This window comes from Phalacrocorax aristotelis, chromosome 11 (assembly GCF_949628215.1).
Source record: "Phalacrocorax aristotelis chromosome 11, bGulAri2.1, whole genome shotgun sequence".
NCBI classification, from domain to species: domain Eukaryota; kingdom Metazoa; phylum Chordata; class Aves; order Suliformes; family Phalacrocoracidae; genus Phalacrocorax; species Phalacrocorax aristotelis.
The window spans coordinates 3,135,294-3,152,429 of record NC_134286.1 but is presented as its reverse complement, the minus strand read 5'-3'; the positions used below and the strand labels follow the sequence as shown (position 1 = coordinate 3,152,429).

The 17,136-nt window shown below is 37.0% G+C and overlaps 1 protein-coding gene across 2 annotated transcripts in view; it reads left to right on the top strand.

Moving 5' to 3' along the window:
• The window catches only part of RPS6KA6 (ribosomal protein S6 kinase A6), a 41,117-nt gene that overhangs the window by 20,384 nt on the left and 3,597 nt on the right, over positions 1-17,136 (top strand). For both annotated transcript variants that reach the window (XM_075106619.1, XM_075106620.1), the window contains exons 7-21: positions 1,217-1,323; positions 1,594-1,631; positions 3,374-3,516; positions 4,352-4,422; positions 5,658-5,746; positions 6,197-6,261; positions 8,314-8,416; positions 9,753-9,877; positions 10,170-10,295; positions 10,853-10,942; positions 11,618-11,776; positions 12,228-12,389; positions 12,795-12,871; positions 14,575-14,692; positions 16,629-16,769. In XM_075106619.1, coding sequence (XP_074962720.1) covers positions 1,217-1,323; positions 1,594-1,631; positions 3,374-3,516; positions 4,352-4,422; positions 5,658-5,746; positions 6,197-6,261; positions 8,314-8,416; positions 9,753-9,877; positions 10,170-10,295; positions 10,853-10,942; positions 11,618-11,776; positions 12,228-12,389; positions 12,795-12,871; positions 14,575-14,692; positions 16,629-16,769 — 1,614 coding nt within the window. The remainder of the gene's footprint in view (positions 1-1,216; positions 1,324-1,593; positions 1,632-3,373; positions 3,517-4,351; positions 4,423-5,657; positions 5,747-6,196; positions 6,262-8,313; positions 8,417-9,752; positions 9,878-10,169; positions 10,296-10,852; positions 10,943-11,617; positions 11,777-12,227; positions 12,390-12,794; positions 12,872-14,574; positions 14,693-16,628; positions 16,770-17,136) is intronic.

Here is a 17,136-nt window from a genome sequence, read left to right as displayed (position 1 = left end):
TTTCAGCTGTGGAAGTGAAATGAGTATATAGTAAAGTTTTCATTGGTAACATTTAATGAAGTTGACTTGCATCATGTTTAATTTGACCCAGAAAGCAGTTTTAAACGAAATTATTACTGGGAGATCGTAGCTTACCATTTAGCATCATTGTATTCTGAGATTTGCATTTTGGCTACTCCAGGGAGCAATGATATCCAAAGCTTCCTCTTGCTCTTTTGGATATAGATGAAAAACAGTATCAACATTGCTCTTGAAAAAAGATCAAGGTGAAACTTCGGGTAGCGATAACAGCTTTATCGTTCATACAATATTAATACCTATCATTATGGAAATTAGGAGTATTTCTGTTGCCAATAGAACTGGCACAGTTGGTGTACTACTAAATCGGTAAGCCCAGTTAGTTAGCAAGACTTAATTTAAGGCATCTACTGTGCAGTTGAGATGGCTGTTCTCCTTGTTCCTGGCGTTTCTTACAAATAAGGGAATAGTTACCTTAATCCTCAAATTCAGTTCCAGTAATTTAAAGATTACTAGCTTCTCCAGTAATTTGTAGAACGTGACAAGAGCCAAAGCAGGTCTGATTCTTGTATATGAAGTTAGAAGCAGCCCTTTGAGTATTTAGGACAGAAATGCATCTCTCAAATGCTCTATATGCAGCATCAGTCCATTTTTCAGTATCTGGCTAAGGTTATTAATTTTTTTACTGAAGAAGAGCAGAGTAGTTTCTTCAACTCCCACTGCAGATTTTCACGTAATTGTTATTTTCACCAGTGTTTTATTTTCCGTACTTTTTTCTAAATTATTTCTACTTCTTTTTCTAAATATTGTTAATGTGAGTTCAGAGACAGTCACCCAATATGGCAGTCATATACTAAATTTTATGATGCAGTGGAAAACAGTCTGTATAGGATTGTGGCAGAAGGAGTGCTGGTGGTCAATAACACTGAATATAACAACTAAATCTGTCTTAAATGTTAGCTAATGCTCTGCAGTAAGTACTGATGTTTCTGTTTAATATCGCAGGTAGCTCTTTTGTGTACTTGATGATTAGCCTATATTAGTATATCATTTCGGTTAGGTGCGTTAATGATTTATGAATTCATAAGGTATTTCTAAAGTGTATTTTTAAATTTAGGCAGACAGGACTATTTTTTTAGATTGCAGTTTTAAAAACTGAAGACAAGATCAGAAGGTAAATCTATACAGTTCTTATTAGGTTATGTTTACAGAGGAAGATGTGAAATTCTACCTCGCAGAACTGGCCCTTGCTTTGGATCACCTTCACAGCTTGGGAATTGTATACAGGGACCTGAAGCCAGAAAAGTAAAGTAAAATGTATTTTACCACTATTATGTGTATTTTGCTTGTTGCTTTGCATTTTCCACTACAGTGATATAAAATTTAAAATATTTTTTTAGACTATGTAAGCAAACGTAATGTAAAAACTATATCTAAGATTTAAATGAAATAAGAATTGGCTTGTTAAATTAATAACAGAAGTTGGAGATCAAAATTGTTAACTATTATATTTTAAATGTTATATGTAAACATTCCTTTTTATGTGTATTGGTGAATGTGAATTTTAATTTTCAGCATTTTGCTTGATGAAGCAGGACATATCAAGTTAACAGGTAGGTAACACTTAAGTATGGCATTTTCTGAACATATTCCTGTATGAGCTTTTAGTACAAACTTAAGACCTATAGTGATGGCTGGACTGTGCATGAGCCAGTACTGAGCTGTCTAGAAAATTTTTTTGTTGGACAGACTTTTATTAAAAAAAATCTATATCCCCTCCCTATATAATGTTTCTCTATATAGTATGAAGTAATTTACTGAAGTATTTAAATAGATAGAGGCTGTATCTGATGGTTTTGGTCATTTACCAGATCCTGATGTCCATGCAGGTGACGCTGAAGTTAGTTTTCATGTTGGCTAATGTTTGCATAGATCAGGTTGCAGCGTTAGCAGCAATATTGTTGTAAAGTGCACATCCTACATTGCTGTGGCTAACAGAAGAAATGTAGCTGAAAGTAGAAAACCAGACACTGAATGTGTGGGTTTTTTTAAAAGGAGCTCTAGCTTAGGTGGTGGTATGTTAGTAACTAAAACTATCCATTGTTCCGGTTAGAAAGTGAGCTGTATCAAGATTTACTGTGAAATGCCTTTTAACTGAAGGTCAGGAGGTTATAGACCCAGGCTAAAGTTGCTGAGCGTGAGACCTTTAAAAGAGGGCAGAGGTGCTTTTGGTGTTAAAAAAAAAAAAAAAAAAAAAAAAATTAAATAAATAAATAAAAATTCTGAAATACTACGGGGATTTTTTGAGTTTCTGGATTATCACTTCTAAATGCATATAAAATCGCAGGAAAATGGTCTGTAAGGATCAATTAAAATACGTCTATTCTAGGAAATGATACATACAAAAGACAGTGACTATTTGGAAATCAAATTACTGTGAATTTCTGAAAGCTTTGAAACACACTTAAGGTGATGGTTTTGTATTATAAATTTCATTATATATTTTGGTCTATAGATACTGCTATTAGATTCCAAGAGAAAATCAAATTTTTTAAACTCTGAAAGACTTGATGGAATAATGGTGATGGAAATCACATTTAAAATATATAATTTCTTAAATTCTGCATGATATATTTAAATCCAATTCAACCCTAAAATTCTGACTTCCTTCTGAAACTGGAAAGAATAACTGGTGGAATTATTGATTAGCAGTCATTTCCCCTTTGAAAAAAGGGATGCTTGAGAGCTTTGTCTTCAGAGTAGGGCTAATGTAAAGGGCTTGTGTGTTCAATGGCATTGTTCAAACTAGGGAAAAAAGTATTCTGGGAATAAAATGGGCAGGTACGCAAGACTCTGCTGAACTTGAGTCAGGTTGCAGAACCATGTTGTCTTATATAACACACTATTTTTAGTCTGATTTTATTTATTCATCATTCAGTAATACTAGACCATGCAGACTGTGTTCTCTTTGAAACTCATTTTGACTTCTATCCAATTTTTTGTGTGAATAAAGCAGGCAAGAAGCAGAGAGAATGAGAACTTTTGGTTATCTTAAGGCTCTAAATATGTAGTATTTCAAATATTGAATTATTATTATTTTGAGTAGTAGTATTGGTGACCAATCATCAGTTTAATATGATTTATAGAATAGCTCTGGTGGTGTGTAGTAAATTAAATGTCTGCGGTATCTCTAGATACCTACAGCTTTTTTCATGAAGAGGTAGGGTAATTACGTAATATTCCTGAAAGCAAACAACCAAAAGCTGTCAGCGCTTTGTTTTTGAAATATCATATACAGTATTGTTTTCTTCTGAAGTTCTTTACTGGCTGTATTCTTGTAATGCTGTTGTTGTAGACTTTGGACTCAGCAAAGAATCAGTAGATCAAGAAAAGAAGGCCTATTCTTTCTGTGGTACTGTAGAATACATGGCACCTGAAGTAGTAAACAGGCGAGGGCACAACCAGAGTGCTGACTGGTGGTCCTTTGGTGTTCTCATGGTACTGTATGCTTCCTTGCTTACCTTGCTTACAGGTCACAAATACACTGCATGTGTCTAATGTGGAATAATGTGTTTAGATTAAGATTGTCCAGATCTAATTAGGAATGCTTGGGTTAGGGGAAGAGAAAATTCAATAACTGAATTGCTGCTGAAATAGCAGCTGATTTGAATAAAATTTACTTTTCACCTGCTTACCCTTGTAAGGAATACTTACAGGAACCACAAAAATCACACATGTAGTCCATTAGTAGTGTAGAACAGCTGTAGTCAGTGTGAAACTTCAGTTTGTATATTTATTTTGCATGCTACTTGATAGTCAAAGGGAAAAAAAAATATGGAAGACACTGTTTAACGGAAAATTAATTGCATTTTTGTAAGAGTAAGCCCGTTGAATGAATACTGGAGCGGAGTAGTGAAATAAGCCAGTAACAGCTGGCACTTATGCCTTTGCTGTGATGTGTTAGAGCATCAGGCTGAAATATGCATATTGGCATTAAAAGTAAAGAACTGTTTTTTGAATTTATTCTTCATGCTTTTCTCAGAGTGTGGCAACATCTAAAACTTGGTTAAGGAAGGAATTTTATTACTTTAATTAAAGTAGCTTATGGATGTAAAGTATTTCTACATCATCATAACATTACTTTTTGCCGGTATTGTTATCATGTAAACTGCCAAGGAAAACAAAATTCTAGATTTGTGAATGTTTTTGATTAATCTTTTAAAAGCTCAAGCCAGTATATGTCTAATGTAGCAATAGGGAAGAGTACAGTACTTAACACTTTGAGCAATTGGGGGAAGAAGTGTTGATTTAGATTAACATTTGTTCTTTTCAGTTTGAAATGCTTACAGGTACACTACCATTTCAAGGTAAAGATCGAAATGAAACTATGAATATGATACTGAAGTAAGTATAACTTCTTACTCTTTTGGAAAGTCAGAAAATGTACTTTTTAAACATGTTTTAACAGCTTGTTGTAACTCCTTGTGCTTGAAGAGCATTAAGCTAGAACAGGAACAAAAAAGCCAAGCCCCCACAACAAGGTTTGGATCATGGACCATGCAAATACTGTGAAGTATCTGCAGGAATTAAAATCTTCAGGGATGAACTTTCGTTTTCGTTGTAGGTGTATGATAAAGATAAAACCAGTACAGTGAATTAGAACAGCATTATTTACCACTCATGTGGTTATGTTCTCTTGCTACTGTTACAGCATAACTTATTTTGTAAGCAGTAGTTAATGAGGTGTTGTTTTGTGTACGTATATATGGAGAGTGTGCTTATGTGCTCATATTTTTCATATTAAATTACCTCAGTTACAACAGAAGCTGTCTAACAAGACAAACTGGGTAAACTGGTGATTAGTAAGTGAAGTTGTTGGGCAAATACATTCTCGTCTTTATTTGTGCTTGGCTAACAAAGAATTTCCTTTAGACCACATGCAGAGCCTTGGGCCTTTTGAGGGGGTGATAGGGAAGGCGTGAGAGAGAAGCCCTGTTCTTAACAGCATACGGCACTTTCAACTTACCCCGAGCATGAGTTCGTAGTGATATTGCCTGTGAAAGCGGGTGGTTTAGATCACTGGCCTTACTTGGAGCTCTAAGTGACACTACAGTTCTGCAGAAGAATTTCTTGCTTTGGTGTAATTGTTTTCATAAAATAAGCTTGGTGAAGTCAGAAAGCTTTTATATAATGGCTTAATGAGATGTTATTTGAGACTCTTGCTTCAAGAGGAATGTTAGCAATCACTTCAGTGGTTTGGGACTTGGCGAGTCTCCTCTGACGTTGATTCTGGTAGAGGTGTTTTGGTGATAACTTATTGGTGACATGAAGATGTCTTTGAAAACTCTGTGTTACTGAGATAATCATTTTGCTCTGTTTACCCTAAAGCTTGTTTTGGGGGCTTGGGTGGGGTTTGGGGTTTTTACTCTGGTGTGGTGGGGTTTTTGTTTGTTTAGGTTTTTTGTTTGTTCTTGAAAGTTAATTGTATGATGTGGAAATTAAAAGCTGATGGCATAAATGTGTACACTCTACAAGACTTTGGAATAGATCCTTGATACATCAAATTGTGCAATTAAGCCTGTGTAGACAATTTTTAATAAGATGCACTTCTTCCTCTTACTTGTTCTGTTTTCCTTTAGAGCAAAACTTGGAATGCCTCAGTTTCTCAGCCCTGAAGCACAAAGTCTTCTGAGGATGTTGTTTAAAAGAAACCCATCAAATAGATTAGGTTGGTTCATTTATTTGGATCTTTGAAATAGAAGTGGTCGGGATGAGTTGGTTATTTAAAGAAAGTAGTTGCTAGAGACTCTCAAGCTCCAGATGGTCAGTAAGATTTGGGTTTAGATCCTGTTTCTTGCTATCTTGGATCATCACTTCCTGGGTTTGGCTAATGTATGATTACTTTCCGGGACCAGTGACTCTTAGCAGTGAGGCAAAGCTTTGACAGTGTCAGAGCAAAGAATATCAACACTGTATTTTGGGGCTTCTTACACTCTGTTTGCATCCCTGATGAGGTGTACGCTACTTAATTGAGTATTTTACATCCTTGGAGTACTTCTGTATTTACAGTTCCATCAAATAACCATATCTCTGCAAAATTTTAGAAATGAACTGATAGCTAGTGCAATCTTAAGAGTTTACTCCAAAGTGTCTTAAATACAGTATTTTCTTTGTGCAGGAGCTGGTTCAGACGGAGTTGAAGAAATCAAGAGACACCCTTTTTTTTCTACCGTTGACTGGAATGTAAGTACAAAACGAGCTGAATGCTAAAGCTGGTTTTAATTTTTCTGTGTTCTAGCATTATAAATATTTGCATCTGAATAGGGCACAGTAAACACTGCAGTACTGCTGCCTTACATTCTGGCTTCTACTATAATCTTGGCATCTGGAGCTGTAGTATTTATGGTATAGAGAGTATTAATAGAGATTATATTATATTATAGAGAGTATAAATTGAGCACTTAAAATAATTAAGTTGCAGCCTTCTGAAGCTTAAATTGTCTGTTGGAGTGTTTGTAGTTGGGAGAGGATGCTGGTGTTCCCTGTGTGCAAGAATCCTTCTCCTCAGTGTCTGTGTAGTGCTTCCATGCAGGGCACAAAAACTCTCTGTGACTTTAATTCTCTTCGACTTCTCTCTAGTTAGCCGCAGCACATTCCTTTTTTATCAGTCATATTCCGTTCACAGTTGAAGTGTTGACTCTGGTGCTCTGAGATGGCCAGAAGTCTGTACAAGGTCATGATTGTTTGCTTAAATTTTTAACAAGCACCTTGATGCTTTTCTTCTGCAGTTCTCTGAACTTTTGAGAGGTGTTTCCCTGAAACATTCACAAAACTAAGATTCTCCATATCAGATAAATCTACTCTGAAAACACTCCTTTGCTCTAATGCCTACAAAAGGACAGACACAGTAAATAAGATGTTGCTGTGCTGACCGGACTACCTGCAATACTGTGCTCAACTGTTTCTTTAAAGCCTGTTATCATTATCCTTCTCTTTATCTCTTGTTTTTACTTCTGAGAAGGTTGTTCCTAGCTGTGTTTATGCGGCATCTACCACAGAGTCCTCATTACCAAGTAGAGTTTTTCAGTAACAGTAAAACTTCACTGTTTTATATGGGTATAATTTCCTAAGAGAAGGCTGTGTTGGTATGGCGTGATTATCTACCTTTTTATTTTGCAAGGGGCTGACGTTGAAATAAATACCAGCACGGAGGTTTGAAAGATCTGTAGTTCTAACTCTTTATTTTTTCTTTTTCTTATTTTTTTGTTTGGCTGCTTTTGTATTTATTTTAATGTGGTGGTGGTGTTGACAACTTCTGTATTGTATCTCATTATTTCTTTGGGATGAATTCAGGTCCTTCTTCCTTGGTGCTGTGTTATGGGGGGTTTTTTTTGGGGGGAAGGGGGTTGGGTTTTGTTGTGGTTTTTTTATTTAATTGAAATATGTTGCATGTTCTTGTGCAGGAAGATGAAATGAAAAGGACTGCAAAAAATAGGTCCAAAAGAATGAGAGAAATGCCAAGAAAATGTTCTCAGAACTTCCTGAACTTTGAATGGGTTTTTGATATCATTTGACATGAAATTTTCTCTTCCTTAACTGTAAATGGGATTACTGCTGATTTGAGACCACTTGGGCAATGCATTTCTCTGAGGCATGTTGGGTAAAGGAGGAAAAAAAGGAGGAGCCATTGTTCTGCTTTTCCTTCCTTCCTCCTGTCTTAGTTTAGTGGACTAGGAAAAACCTGGAATAGAGCTTTGAGCATTAGCAGTTCCTTGCCAAGAGGGATGGGCCTGTCACTCGTTAGAGGTCGTAGTCTGGGACCCAGAATAGAAAGGTAAAGACTGTATTCTGTACCTTCCCTTTGGGGTGGGTTCTCAAGGGTTCTGACAAACAGCAACGAACCAGGTCTGAGATGGTGATAGACGGTAAGATGTGCTATGGCTGTTCTGTGCTCTTCTGAATAAGCTAAAGATGAAGTAGTGAGAACCAGCAGCCTGCTGTTGTAGCTTTAAGCGTACAGCTCTGGTAGATGAGGCAGATTCAGAAGAATAAGGAAAAAGAGCTCTGTGTTGTTTGACTTGTTTGGTGACACTTCCCGTAGCTTTTCAAATCAAAGGTACATGAAAGTAACTCTGTCTTTATATCTGTGGTTTTCTACTTGCTACATATTATTCACTTTTTCAGAAAACTGTTTTAATACAGCAATAACGTTTGCATACGCGTGAGCTTGGCAAAATTACAGCACCCATGGAAGTTTCACTCTCTTAATTTTATTACTTTGTCCTTCTACTTTAGAAACTGTTCAGAAGAGAAATTCAACCCCCATTTAAACCTGCTTCTGGAAAGCCAGAAGATACCTTTTGTTTTGATCCAGAATTCACAGCAAAAACACCGAAAGGTAATTGTGCATGACTGTAAATTGGTGAGGTTTGCGGGACAAGAGGGATCAAATTAATGTTACAACAACACAGCTTATTAAGAGAAAAGGCCAGTAACAAAATTAAAACAAAAGAGCCAGTAACAAAATTGAAAGGGTGCAACTAGGTTCCGGTACTTGGAGCATGTTCTCCTCAGTGGGTTCCTATTCTTTCAAATAATCTGCTAAACTTCGATTTACCAACAACAAAAAGAAATATTAACAGATGAGGTGTGGTTTCTAGTTATGGTTTAATGTCAGACATGCAGTGTTTGGTGGGGGAGTATTTAATCTGAAAAGTAAACTAAATTTGACTGCAGCAGTGATTATTTTTAGGGTCAGTATTCACTGAAAATGACTCAGTTTAAGTAACTTTCTTGAGCCTATTAATTATTATAATTATTAAAATTAAATCTTAAAAGTAGCATTATGATTTTTTTACTGAGCTGTTCCCCTTACTACCCATGCTGAATTTGACGCTACTCTTGAGAAAATGGTGATTCAAAGGTAGAGAACAGTGGGGAAAATGTACGGTGGACTGGGTACCTGTACTCCTAGGTCAGCTGCAAAGATATCTCATAGTTTCAAGAAGCTGGTGAAAATTTATCTTTAAAATATCCCTTAGATTACTGCACTACACAATTTCCAACTAACTGAACCTGGAAACAAAGACAGTAGGTGCAAACACTTATTGCTTAGTATGCTTCAAGCTTCACTTCGTTTTCTTTTATGATTTTTTTTTTCTTTACTGGTGCATCCAACTTTTAAAACCACTTTTTATATTTGGTGAATGTTTATGGTTCTAATAGCCTACACAGAACTATTGAGCTGTGCTTACTGTGAAACTTTAAACAGTGATTTCAGAGGTGCACATAATATACTCTGAGGAAAATTTGGTTATAATTATTCAGTAGTACTACTAATTGAATATTCTTGTATTGCCTCACTTGTGCCTTGTCAGCAGCACATACACCACTGAAGTAGCAAAATCTGTGGGTGCTCTTTGTGATGCAGCCCTTGAACCTACGACCCTGATCTTTATTTCTTAAATAGTGTTGTGCTTCAATAAACTTCTTAAACATGTATTCCTAGATTAGTCCTGCAATGTTTTGCAGTTTTAAATAAAACCCAGGAACACTTGCTTTGTGTGTGTTATTGAAAGAAGACAGATAGCTGACTAGAAGTCTTACTCAACATCTAGCGTTTGTGGTGTTTGCTTCCCTTCCCTCAGAACGTTTCTCCCAACATATCTTCCCTGAAGGTTGAAGAATAGCCTTGCTAGGGTTTAGCCATGCTAATCAAATGTGTATGCCACTAGATTCTCCAGGAGTCCCACCTAGTGCGAACGCACATCAGCTCTTCAAAGGATTTAGTTTTGTTGCAACGACTACTGTAGAAGACCATAAAATATCACCACTTACGAATATACTGCCAATAGTGCAGGTAACATTTTACTTCTTGGGAAACTTCTTCTGGCATGCCAAAGATCGATCGATATTTAGTGTGTACGGTCTGTTCTTCTTTGGCTGGGGAGACTGTTCTAAAATGTGCTTTATTAAAATGCTTCCATGGGATATTTTTAAATTTTAAATAGCGAGTTGCTGGTTTTCTGGAGGCAGAACTCAAAAGAGGAAGCATGGGCAAGCAGAAAAGACTTCTGCTGTAGGAAACAGTATTGTGGCATAGCATCTTGTTGCTTTATATGACAGCTTGTATGTGTTTGGTTTTTTTAAAGCAACTTCATGGAAACAGCGCGCAGTTTACTGATGTATATGAATTGAAGGAAGATATTGGTGTTGGATCCTACTCTGTTTGCAAGCGGTGTATACACATAGCGACGAATATGGAGTTTGCTGTAAAGGTACTTTGAATGAATTTCACTGTGACAGTTCCAAAATTATTGTGCAGTAGATTTGTAAATTTAAATGCATGAATTTCCTAGTAGCTTTTTATATACTGTGAGAAATGAAAAAGTGTTTTCTTCATTTGTTATGTATTGGCTTCTGTAGCTCTTCTTTTCGTGGGTAAAGTCATGAAGAACTGGCTTTGCAGTTAGTCTTGAAGCCCAAAAATATTGTTTGATGGTGAGCACGCCTGAAATAAAAAAAGATCCGCCAGGGTAGAACTGGGCTGCAGGGGAGTAGCGGTGCTTCAGGCAGTCCATCGCATTGCCTCGTCCATTGGAGCAGAGTAGGCTGCATTAACGATACCGTTTTAACTGGTGGCCAGGGCAGAGCAAGAAATGAATAAACAGTAGGATGTGAAGCTGGAAGATGCATTAGTCGTGGTTAGTAAGAAGTAATGAACTCTAGCAATCTTTTTATTCTGTTGTTGAAGTGAGAATACAAATACAAAAAACCTCTTTATGAAATAGACGTTGTTTACTCAAGTTGTTTTTCCTGTTGCTATATTTTGCAGATAATTGATAAAAGTAAGAGGGATCCCTCAGAAGAAATTGAGATTCTCATGCGTTACGGACAACATCCAAATATTATTACTTTAAAGGATGTATGTACTTTTTCTCTGCTACCTCTTATTACACAGTAGTCAATAAATAGATATGGATGTAGAGAGTTTATTGGGATTTATTACATTTCTTTTACATAGTAAAATATATTGGGAGAGCAGTACATGTAGTAAAGTGAGTATTTCAAAATGACATTGTCCTGTTACTATTTTTTTCTAAATGCTGTTTAGTGAACTTGAAGTGAGAAATGATGCAAAGGTTAGAATTGCTATCTATCTTCTTATTTGAAATGACTATGTAATGTGTTGGTAAACTGAATATGAAAACGCACCTGTGTGGTGTCCTGTATATGCAAAGTGCCAGCAGCTAAAAATTGTCCAGAGAGGGGAAGAGCAATAGGGAATGGTAGGGCTACCCTCCTCTTAAAACAGAAGCTCCTAGACTGGAAATTTTAATTCCAAGTCATGACTTAGCAATCGATTACCTCACTATCTCACAGAATGACACGTACCCTTTCTTATATTTCATGCTTTAAGGCTCCTGAATTGCAGAATTAAATTTTTCAGTCCCTGCTGTTTGTGCTTTATGCTCATGTGCAAGTAGGTGAACGATCTAGTCTGTAATTTTCACGTTTATCAGGGTGTATAATTATAGATGATCTTTTTTAATACGTATGTGTATTTATATACCTGTGCACTTGTTTAACTTCTCATCAGGTGTATGACGACGGTAGATTCATATACCTTGTCACTGAACTGATGAAAGGAGGAGAGCTGCTTGATCGAATTCTCAGACAGAAGTTCTTCTCGGAACGAGAGGCTAGCGCTGTGTTGTACACTATAACTAAGACTGTGGACTACCTGCACTGCCAGGGAGTGAGTAATTTCTTCTGAGACGTAGCTTCTTTCACACTTCTTAAAATTAACAAATGCCTTTTGTTATGTGCTTTGGTTGGCTTGTTTTTGTGGCAGAAGGGAAGAAGACTGAGTATTTTACGACAAAGGTGAATAATATAAACAGCTCATCCTGTTATTCTGACAAGCCCTTTCCACTCTACTTCTACGGTTTATGAAACAGCAGATATTTGTTCTCTTCTGCTTGTTGGCAAACGGTTATGTTAGTTCCAATTGTGTTATGAGCCAGGAGGCTTTTTTATGATGTTCCTTGAACTAGGAATTTTTGTTACTTGAAAGTTACATAATTGTGTAGAACAGTTAATAGGTATATTAAACTAGAGAAGAGTTTTTTTATAAATTGCAAATTATGTGCAAACGAATATACTCGCAACTTCTAAATGATAGATTTTTAAAATTTCTTTGTTTAAAGGTAGTGCATCGAGACCTAAAACCTAGTAATATTTTATATACGGATGATTCAAATAATGCTGATTCTATCAGGATTTGCGATTTTGGATTTGCAAAACAACTTCGAGGAGAAAATGGACTACTACTAACTCCGTGCTACACTGCAAACTTTGTGGCACCAGAGGTACCTTTGACTGCCATGTGTTTTCTCTATGATGTTTTTCATGCATCAAGTTCTTAAACTTTCTAGCAGTGCTTAAAAAAAAAAAGAAAAAATTCTGCTAATTTTCCTTAATATAATTATACATACTTCCTAAACACTGGTGCATATGTTTATTATAAACCTGCTTTAAAAATAGCAGAATCCACCCTCAAAAATCAGATGTAAGCCTGTTGAGAATCTTAAGAGATGATGTTCTGAGAGCAAGAAATATTGTCAATAGTTACTGTAACCTGGATATTGAAAAATGAATAATCAAGCTCTGAAATTATCCTGGGATTAATTTACCCTTCCTTAGGCCTGGTGTAGTGGTATTGGTTTGGGATGTTTTTTTAATATATGAAAAGTCTTTAATACTCTGTTTTATAGGTTCTCATGAGACAGGGATACGATGCTGCTTGTGACATATGGAGCTTGGGTGTTCTTCTTTACACAATGTTGGCAGGGTGAGAAATATTTCTTATATTTTTTGTTTACCTAACATTCCAGCATGCTGCATAAATCCATGCTTTCATTAAAATTGTAAGATATCACCTCATTGGTTTGTATGCAGAATGACAATGACACCGAAGTGGAACAGGAAGCTATAAGTAAATGCATATATAAACTAGGCTTCTCTTACAGGTAGGTTCAAGGCTTCTCTCTCCTGTAGTGCCTGACGGGGGGATGCCAAAGACTCTCCCCAGTTTCCTGGGGATAATTTACTCTGTGAAAGTATGTGGTAGTTTTCTTCTTTTCCCCTTCTGCCTCTTGTCCTCCCCACCGTACTACCCTTGTAGTCCACGATCTTGTATCTCCCGCTACAGGTGTGACTCCTGGCCCTTTTGTAGAACACACTGGCTTGTAGCCTCTTAAGTTTTCTAAACCTCTGAACTTTTATTAAGGACCATGAAGTGCTTAGTGGCTGAACGATAAAAGGTTTCCTGAATTCTGCTCTAGCAGAAAAAGATGGGATTTTTTGTCTTATAGATAAATACTATCTATTGGAGACTGTTCCTCTGGGTAAACTTTCACTTCCACATGTAAAATCACCACCACCACTACAGTTCTGTCATCAAAACTGTTTGCTGTGTGATTTAAGTGTAGGCATGCAGATATTGGGCAGTATACTGCTTGCACACTTGAGAAACATTGTCTGAACAGAGGGATATGGTAGGCCAAAAGTATGGGGAAGGAATGGTCCAGCATGAATTCCTTTCTGGTTTGTTTCTCTTAAGCTCATCAACTGAAAGACTAGAACTAGCTGGCTGGGATAGTTCCTAAACCTCTGTTGATGGTGCTGGTTCATCTTTCTTCTGTGCAGAGCTTTCGAAGTACTAAGATAGAATGCATTAAGCTTAATTATTGTTTGCAAGCTAATTTGGAATCCAAGGGGTATTATCATGTAACTACTTAATCCGAGTAAGATTTGGGTTTTATAGTTAAAACTAACTTGATATAAGCCTATGATCATAGGAGATACCGGAATATCATAATACTCTTGACACTTTTAAAAGGTGTATTTAAGTGATTCAGATTGGTTTTCAGATTTGCCAGTTTAGTTCTCAAGTTCATTGCAGTGAGATTTGTAGAAAATAACCCAGATTTGCAGGAAACCCTGTGAACTGTTAGAAGCCTCCAAATCTGATTTGTTTATGCCTCCCAAACTCACTTAAGTAAAAAAACTATCATAAAAATTTTCTTGTAGCATTTCTCCAAATGACAGATGTGTGTACGTTGTGCTCATTCTGTCTAATTAAATGCACATAACACTAAACACGACATTACTCCAGTTTTGTTGGGCCATTCTGTTAGGGCACTGTCCCAGGTTTGGATCACTTCACGTGCTCTGGTAATCTAGCATAATTTGTGTTTATGAATAACGTCTATTTAACGTGAAAGTCTGAACTGATGAGAATGCATTATTAAGATACTAACTTAAGACATCTTTTTAGTCTGCATTTCCCATTTACTCTACTTGACTAACCACAACTATGGGGAAGAGAAAATAATAGTTTTGAAGATGAAATGGTAATATAAGAAGTATTTATAGTATGTAGTATGTTCCTGTCAGCATTGGCATATCTACTCAGAATGATTCACAAGATTTTACCAATTTCTTGCAGCTTCTTACCTATAATGAGGCATTTGGGTTTTTTTGTTTCCACAGCTACACTCCATTTGCCAATGGTCCTAATGATACTCCAGAGGAGATCCTGGTACGGATAGGCAGTGGAAAATTCTCTTTAAGTGGAGGCAACTGGGACACTGTTTCAGATGCAGCAAAGGTGTAAATGTGTTTTGATTTGTCCTTATTTTTGTAGAATTCAAATGAACATCTACTGAACTTTGTAAAATAGAGTGGTCTTACACAGTAGTTTGCTATTATTACCTGCAAACTTTATTGCAGTGAAGGTCATCTAGTCCAACTGCTTGCTCAAAGCAGGGTCAGCCGTGAGATCTGACCAGGTAGATCAGGGCTTTCTTTATTCAGCCCGATTTTGGAAACCTCTGAGGGTGGAGACTGAACAACTTGCCTGGGCCACCTTTTCCACTGCTGTAATGAGAAAGAAGCCTCTCCTAATTTCAAGCCAGAACATCTCGTGTTTAACTCTGTCCTCTGTCTCCATTCCTTTGGCCATGCTGACTAAGGAGTGCAATTACCTCCCTCAGTCTACTTGCAGTGCTTTGGTCTGGGATGCTGTCAGCCAACTTGGGCGCCAGGTCTCCCTGGTGGTTCAGGTTCAGTTTGCTGTCTTACCACCAAAACCTCCTGCTCCTTCTCAGCAAAGCTGGTCCCCAGCCAGTCAGTCCCCACCCTGTACCTTGGCAACAAGTTCTTCCTTTCCAAGCCCGGGACTTCGTGTTGGTCCTTGATGAATTTTGGATGGCTGCCCTGCCCTTGAACTCATTAGCTCTTTCCCCATGTCTCCAGTTTGGTCCCCCACTGGAGACTTGGCAGGAGTGCACTCTCTTGCTTCCCCAGGTCACTGATAAAGGTTTTAAATAAGATAGGTCCCCATATATGCTTTCCTAATCATTAGTATTTTTTTATTCCTTGTTTTTATCGGAACAGAATCAGGTGTTTGTGGGATTCCTTAAATGGAAGGATGATTCTTACAATTATCTGTTAGTTCTAGCAGCCAACCAGCCTTGCATTAATTAGTTAATTTTTTTGTAGTGCAGTTTCTTAAATGTTGTTCAATGCTGAAGTCATCAGGTCTTTTGTCTTTGTTAGTACTTTCAGCAATTAAACTAGCACTTTAACAACCAAATATATCTGGATACCTTGCCAAAAGTCTTGATCAGCTTGATTATGCAGCTGTCCTTTTTATTTAAAACTGCATCTCTCCTCAGTCGCTGTATGTGTTCTGGGTTTGGTGTTGGCCTGGGCTGGAGGTATCTTAGTCACCACTGTTACCTTTTATAAAGCTTGGCATTAATGTTAAATCTTTTCCTGATCCTTTGGAACTGCACTATTTGTTCATTACAGTAGGCGTGATTCAGAATACTTGTTGGCTGATGCTATCTGAGCACAAGTAATTCACTTCTGTGTATATTTAAGAATGCTTAACATTTTGTGCCTAAAACAAAGGGAACATTCTGTCAGCTTGTTCATATTTTGTTTTCTTTCAAGCTATTCCTGTCTCTGTTCTGTGCCCTTCCCACCCAGCTCTTCTTTTGACCAGCGTTGTAATTAGTAGCTTAGTGCGAATGCTTCTAAACAGGCAAAACCAAGTGTCCGTTTCTGTTGGCTTTACTCCTTATATAGCTTCTTGAAGAAATAAGTCTTTGATAGCATAGCATATCACTATATATGAATTCAATTGTAATATGTAGTCAGCAGACCCCAATCTTGTAGCATGAATGAGATGTTTGCAAATAGCTTTCTTCCGTAAAACCTGCTAAATTTTCATAGGATTTCTAGACTTTTAAAGATCATAATAATAAACAAACTGAAATATGAAACACAAACAGCAGTAAGTTTCTTTTGCAGTGAAGGCTTGCTCTGTTAAACTGATTAAATAGTACAACACATTGTTTTCAGGCTTCTGCGGTGTCAGGGCACAGAATGATCCAATTTATCTGCTGCTTTTTGTGTGTGTGGTTGCGTTGTGTTAACCCCTGCCACATAGGGTAGCTCTTTCATTGCTGCCACAATTAATGCTTTAAAGTCTGGATAAGATTATTTTAACTGAATAGTATGTGTTTCATTTTATCTAGGACTTGTTATCACATATGCTTCATGTAGATCCACATCAGCGGTATACAGCAGAGCAAGTACTAAAACATTCGTGGATAGCCTGTAGGGACCAGTTGCCGCATTATCAACTAAACAGGCAAGATGCACCACATCTAGTAAAGGTAAAATAACGCGAAGGCTGAGCTTGAGCTGGTGGATGTGCAATGAATTGGGTCAGTTTTAGAACTACAGGCAGAGTTTACTTTTTTCTTTAGAAAAGAAATGGGCTTCCTTTTTGTTTTTCCTATAACGTACCTATTGAAGTTACGTAAGCAGGCAAATTATTAGCGAACAAATCTTTTTAACCCGTGTGTAAAGGAAGAGATTTTTCTGGGTGTTTTGTTTTCAAAGATTAAGGTAGCTTTGGCCATATGGGAACCTGATAAGACTGTCATCTGAGTCTGAGCCTTCCACAGGGCTCCTAGCGTTCTTATTCAAGAAATTTTGTGAGATTTGTTTCTATGACTGGTTCATGTTGTGCTTCCCTAA